The sequence below is a fragment of the Ipomoea triloba genome, chromosome 11 (genome assembly GCF_003576645.1).
Source record: "Ipomoea triloba cultivar NCNSP0323 chromosome 11, ASM357664v1".
NCBI lineage: Eukaryota > Viridiplantae > Streptophyta > Magnoliopsida > Solanales > Convolvulaceae > Ipomoea > Ipomoea triloba.
The window spans coordinates 25,459,451-25,466,572 of NC_044926.1; the positions used below are offsets into that span (position 1 = coordinate 25,459,451).

Genomic DNA, 7,122 nt, shown 5'->3' on the forward strand with positions numbered 1-7,122 from the left:
ATACTCAAATACATCCGGTAACACATTATTACCGTCATATTATGAAAAAGTTGTCGATGGGATTTGAGGGTCGGTCGCCGGAGGGCAAATAACAAAGTTTGCACTAGCGTTTTGTGAAATTTTTTTCCCTAAAATGTGCGCCCTTAAAAAAAACAACTAAGTTCCTTTAACGGAGCATTTTGCGCCTAACTGCTTTCCCAACAACGGATGGGCAAGCTGTGAATGTTTGGAGCCTCCCCGGCCCAGTCACTTTGTGGTTAAATTAAGGGATGTATTTTTTTTAAAAAATTAATTATTATTATTATTATTATTGTTATTATGCCCTTATCATTTTACTAAACTAACCCATATGATCTTTCTTATTTGTTCTTTAATGTGCAGTGGACTCTTAACAACAACAACAATAATAATTTTTCTTATATCATGGGGATAGTGAGATATTGAGCCATTTTGTCCAATTCACAATTGTCACCTTACTCGTATTAACTTTTATCCATGTCTTGTACACATCTTGACTTTTGTGAGTTTAGAATTTTATTTTATTTATGTTTTCAAAATAGTCAATGAAATAAGATTATACATACGGAGTATACATATGCTTATGAAACCAATGCTATTTAAGGCTTATGAGTTATGGTCAAAAGGAAGTTCTTACATACTTTATTTATGCCAAGAAAAATGATTATATATAGTACTATTAAGGAATAAAACTTGCAACACATGTCTTCTTGAATTGATTAATCTTATAATTGAAAGACAAACACGAAAGAGATAAAAACTATGTTATGATAGATTCACTTTTTATCATGACATATGAATCAATTGTATCTTTGATTAATTTTTATTGTTGCATTAAATTAAATTAGTTTAAATCCCATGGTGATGGTCTAGAGGTTTTAAATTAAAATTGTTAATAGTAAATGTTATTTTTCAAACTTAACACCGACTTAAACCTATATATATAGGAGGATAACAGTAATAATTAGTCGGAATATTTAAGTTTTGGCTCAAATTGGAGTAATGCACCCCTTTAGCTTATTTGAAGCGCATGCACAAAATGAGATTAAGTTAATTTTCAGATCAAACGCTTAACACTACGCCAAAAGCTATAACTAGTAGCGAATGTGTAATTTTATTTACTTATACACTATCATCGCATTTTCAAGAATTAGGTACTGCAAGACTAGCTAGGCCCTTTACTAGCATCCTCTCTACAATCTTCTAGTCATATGGTGTTGGACTTGACCTTTATTGGCCTTAGCCCAGTAGTTAATTATAATTTGAATAGAAATTGGAGTAGAGTAGTAAGGTTACGTTGCATCGGATGAGATGGAGGTTAGGACATTTTTAGTTAGGAATTGAAGCTAGCATGCATGCAGCTAGCACCATAGAATTCCTATCCGGATGGGAATATAATCTGGATATGAAGTAGGTAACTAGGGTGGGATGGAATGAGTGGTTATCCAAGTCCGTGGTGGATGGGGATTTGGATTGGAAATGGGAGGTCAATATCCAATGTGGTCTGATCTGATAGCTAGATTTCACCTGCTAGCTAAATCCAACTAACTTCAGTTGGCTTTAATTTGTTGTAATTAATCCATCATATCCCCGGCCAGCCCCCTGACCTGAGGTAGTGTGGATTTTGGACATCAAGCTAAACTAGCTAGCTAAGTGGGCAGGCCAGCAATTAAGTACAGAGAGAGAGAGAGAGAGAGAGGCATGGCATCCAGCACTACTTCCCCCATTTCTCTGTCATCACCATCATCATCCACCTTGGTTGACGCCAAGGCGGCTCCCCGTCACACTGCTTCTTCACAATGCGTCACCCTTCCCACCCTCCCTCCCCCTCCCCCTGCAGCTGTCCACTCTCAAACCACCAGCCGCGCCGCCAGAACCACCGCCTACTGTACGTAGTATAGTATATACACCTTAATTACCTCACCTCTCCCGGCCTACATCCTTTTACTAATAATTAATCACTACTTGCATATATGTATATATGGTGCAGGCCGGAAGATTGCGAGGAATGTGATGGCAATGGCCACTGGGGAGGTCACAACCGCCGAAGTCGCAACTACCGAGTTGCCTGAGTTTGTCAAGACCATTCAAAAAACTGTAATTTTGTCTTTCATTATTCATTGCTCTATATATATGTGTGTGTCCATTGAATCATTCATTCTTAATTAATTAGTTTGTAAGTAATTAACTTCAATAATTACAGTGGGAAAAGGTGGAAGACAAATATGCTGTCACTTCCCTTGCTGTTGCTGGAGCAGTTGGACTTTGGGCTTCCGCCGGAGTTGTCGCCGTATGCCCCCCCCCCAACCATTACTTATTCAATAATAATTCCCATATATAATTAACTAATGACTTAATACCATATGAAATCCTTCGAGTATAGTGTTTTGCAGCATTTAGTCTTCAACTTTTAAATTGACTATCCGTCATCAATCATTCCAATTTCAAATTGTTACCATCCATAATCCAAGTAATCGTTCATGATTCTTCAACTTTCAAAATTTAACTAGTCCCGATCCTCTAGAAGGACCGAAACTGGTTAAATTTTGATAGTTGAAAAATCATAGATGGTTAACTTGGATCATGGATGATAACAATTTGAAAGTCCAAAAACCACAAATGATTAATTTGAAAATTTAGGACCAAATGTGTCAGAATCACTATATTCAAAAAAGCATTAACTCATTAACTTTTTTTTCTTTAATTATATTTTATCCTCTTTTTTTTTCCCACACTTTTCGTTTCTTGCATGCATTTTCTGTTTCTCTAGCTACGCTACTTTCTTGTTTCCGTTTACATGCATGTAATTCGATCAATCACGTTCTATATATGTATATGTATATAAATAATGCATTGATTTCATCCATATATGTAGTTTGCTTATTAGTTACGTTACATTATATTGTGTTGTGATATATTTAGGCACTCGACAAGCTTCCTGTGGTTCCTGGTTTTCTTGAGGTTGTAGGAATCGGCTATACTGGTGTAAGTTTAACCTTATATATATCATCAAGATCGAATTAGTATCTATAAGGGTAATCTCATTCAAAATGGCTAAAAATACAAACTTGTATCCATAAGGTCACAAGTTTGAATCTTAGCTTTCTTAGTTTGAATTTATGCGTGAGTTTTGTATCAGTTCTAACATTGCATGTTGAATATTTCTCAAATATAATGCAGGTATTTGTTTACAATAACCTTGTGTACAAACCAGATAGGTAATCTTTAATTTATCTTCTTTATATTAAGATGAGTGGATTCAACCTATAAATTATGTACTTATATATATATATATATATATATATATATTATTTTTTTTTTTTTTGCTAGCTAGCTACATTATTTAATTGCTAAAAGTGCAGTATGTAGTGCATATATAGATTAATTTTATTATTTTGAAATTGCAGAGAAGCTTTGATACAGAAGGTAAAAGACACATACAAGGAAATACTTGGAACCAACTAAAGTGATATATGTGAATTTCAATCAGACACGCTTTCATTTGAGGCGGCGGCATTATTGCACCCACCCAAAATGTAACTATATATATATATGTTGCTTCCACTTCCATAATTTTCTAACAAAATAAACAATGTCCTGAAGACATATATAATTAATTTTCGATCTGATCGATATATTTGAATTGTATATCATCATATCTTTTTTTTTTTTAATCAGTATGCCACCCAATAGCTACAATTCGCATTAGACCCTTGCCCATATAGGCATGCATATATATTGATGAGCTACATCATTGGATGAGCTTAGATCAACGGCCAGAATGCGATGACATTTTTTTAATTTCTTACGCCCAAGTATATTTACGTACATAGTGCACTAACGGTTAGTCTATGGTGTATTAAGTGTTGGTCTGTGCGCATTATACGTACTTAGTAGTGGTATGTGGTGCATGTTGGTCTGTGGTGTACATGCGAATGCTTGATGGTGCATTTACACTCAAAACATCATTAAACATATCTAAATTCACCATCAAGCATATCTAAATGCACTAGCCATTACAAGAAATTACAAAAATTTCATTGCATTTTTTTCTTTTTCATTGATCTTTAGCCGTTGATCTAAGCTCATCCAATGACATAGATCAGTCTGCATCATCGCACCTAGGGAGGTGTATTGTTGTCGTACCTTTACAAAGTTGCCACCGTTAAAACTCCTATCGCCAGTCCTTGAGAACGATATCCGATGTGAGAATACGCACCATCTCACGCAATAATCACCACCAAAAATACTCATTAGGTATCTTTGAGACCCAAAAACCATTATATTTTTGGTCGGCTACTTGGATACAACCTCTAGGTGTACTTGAATGGATAATCTAGAAGATATTTGAAATCTTGAAAATTATGTCTTGAAGACTTATGGTTGTACCCTTTATCCCTTAGCTAGGTTTTTTACCACTATGTTTTTCTTAGGCTAAGGTTTTTAATGAGCTAGGCAAACGGTGTAATTAAGTGTGTAACACATGATTTCACATACTTCATATACTTTTGTCCTTGATTATTTTTTTCACTGAGTTTTTCTAGTTATGTTGTTAACACGAGCAATGAGTATGGTACGATAATGGCCAAAGGAATTGTTTTAAATACTTTATTTGTTATATGTCCATTATCCAATTTTATCATATTTTAGTGTTATTCTGTATAAGGCCTTCCCGAATTGTTGCTTTTAAAGAAATTTTAGAACAGTAAAATTCAATGTTGGAGTTTTTATCAAATGGGAAGGAGTTTTTTGGGTGAGTTCTTCCTCTTGCAAATTCGGGGTTTTGGCAGGGTTTAGTGGCCCTACTGAGAGAGGTTACTACGCCTCATGCATGAGTGAGGTGTAGTTTTAGCGCCCAGGAGGGCGCGTAAAAAAATATACTCCATCTGTCCTATTTTACCTGTCCTGTTTACTATTCATTGGTCAAACCAACTTTTTCTTAATTGCTTATTTTCTTTAGTAATTTTTAATTATTTTTAAATTTAATTTTTTGTGTTTAATAGTACTTTTGATGTAGTTTCTAAATATATAATTGTGTTTAATAGTACTTTTGATGTAGTTTCTAAATATATAAATTTTATATACAGTACTTTTGATGTAGTTTCTAAATATATAAATTTTATATACTAATACTAAAATGTAGTTTCTAAATATATAAATTTTATATACTAATACTAAACTTAATATTATAAAAATATAAATTTTATATACTAATACTAAACTTAATATTATAAAAATTTGAATTAAAAATAAACTCAGTCAAGCCTAGTTAACCGAATCAGACAAACAAAATGGGACAGAGGTAGTATTTTTTTTGGTCAGTTTTTGTTTTGTATTTTTTTGGGAAAAGGGTCAAATAGACCCCTAAACTATACACCAAAAGTCAATTAGGCCCCTAAACTTTGAAAATGGTCAATTAAACTATCAAACTTGTTATTTTTGGTCAAATAGATCAAATAACATGTTACCAGTAAAAATAGTCGGAAATGTCACCGGCGACCAAAAGGTCGCCTTCTCCCTGGGAGAAGGCAACCATAAAACTGGTCGCCTTTAGTCGGAGATGGTGATCGGCGACGAGCCGGAATTCGTTGACGAGGTCGGAAGTCTTCACCGTTCACCGGACTGATACAAATGACCTGTAATAACATGTCATTTACCTGTTTTGGGGCTTCATTAACTAAAAATAACAAGTTTGATGGTTTAATTGACCCTTTTCAAAGTTTAGGACCCTAAATGACTTTTGGTGTATAGTTTAGAGGTCTATTTGACATTTCTCCGTTTTTTTTTGTTTACTTTTCTTTTTTTCCTCGATTATCATTTCTCTTTCCTAATCACACTTACAAAAACTCCTCAAAAAACATACCAAAAATTTAACTATTGGGAAAGACATAAGGGTTATTCCCTCTGTGTGTAGGCTTCCCTTCACATGATAACACCTCATATATGAGAACGGAAGGACAAATAAATAAATAAACCTGATCATATTATTACAATTACAAATTACAAATCTTATTTTGACTACTCTGGTCATATTATTATATTACAATTACAAGTTATAAATTTTATTTTAACTACTCTAGTCATATTATTACAATCACAGTTAAATATCTTATTTCGACTACTTTGATCATATTATTACAATTACACGTTACAAATCTTATTTCGTCTATTCTGGTTAAATTATTACAATTACAAGTTACAAATCTTATTTCGACTAAAGTTCACGTAAAATATTTTATTGTATTTTTTAATACATTCTAACATATTCATAGTATATGTTCAACAATTATGTCAACTCTAATTGGGATGATGAGATTATAACCTAAAACCCAACCTCCATATGGAAATCAATAAGTAAATTAAAAACGAAATATTCCGTTACTAAAATTAACACTAAGGGAATGAAGAGTATTTAGAAAAAAGAATGATATAATAGAGCGAAAAATAATATATAAAATACTGAAATCAAAATAATATGAATCATTCGTCTCAAAAAACAACTGGACCAACATTTTTTAGTTCATGTTATAAGCCTAACTTTATTGGCTTTTATTATATATATATATTAGTTTTTCTTAGGCGCGATGCGCAAAAAATAGGTGCCCAATATTAATATTTTATATTAAAATTTTTAATTTATTTATATTTTAGATATTTAAATTATTTTAAATAATAATAATAATGTAAAATATTTTTATAAATTTTATACTTATATTTTAGGAAATAACTAACATATAACTTCAATATATAATGTGTATATATAATTATTATTGAAGAAAATAAGAAAATATATAGTGGATGCATGTGCATGGTAACAATAGTGGAAAAGATAATGGAAGTTATAACGGTAGGGGTATATTTGTCTAATATATTGTAAAGTACAACTTTTATAGCATAATGTACAAAAAAAAAACTTAACGGAAAAAACGGACATAAATGAAGGGTATAACCTTCATTCGCACTTATTATATATATATATATATATATATATATATATATATATATATTTATATATATATATATATATATATATATATATATATATATATATATATATATATATATATATATATATATATATATTTATATATATATATATATATA

The 7,122-nt window shown here is 31.8% G+C and overlaps 1 protein-coding gene across 1 annotated transcript; it reads left to right on the top strand.

Annotated features, from left to right (window-relative positions):
• Positions 1-1,561: 1,561 nt before the first annotated feature.
• On the top strand, positions 1,562-3,668 carry LOC115995754 (protein CURVATURE THYLAKOID 1B, chloroplastic). Its single transcript, XM_031234882.1, has 6 exons — positions 1,562-1,906; positions 2,009-2,115; positions 2,222-2,308; positions 2,941-3,003; positions 3,199-3,236; positions 3,426-3,668. The coding sequence occupies exons 1-6, from the start codon at positions 1,720-1,722 to the stop codon at positions 3,481-3,483; spliced, it is 540 nt and encodes a 179-aa protein (XP_031090742.1). The 5' UTR covers positions 1,562-1,719; the 3' UTR covers positions 3,484-3,668.
• The last annotated feature ends 3,454 nt before the right edge of the window (positions 3,669-7,122 follow it).

Coding starts and splice junctions, on each gene's coding strand:
- LOC115995754 (XM_031234882.1), top strand. CDS start 1,720: ATGGCATCCAGCACTACTTCCCCCATTTCTCTGTCATCACCATCATCA. Junction 1,907..2,008: donor CGCCAGAACCACCGCCTACT/GTACGTAGTATA, acceptor TATATGGTGCAG/GCCGGAAGATTGCGAGGAAT. Junction 3,004..3,198: donor TAGGAATCGGCTATACTGGT/GTAAGTTTAACC, acceptor AATATAATGCAG/GTATTTGTTTACAATAACCT.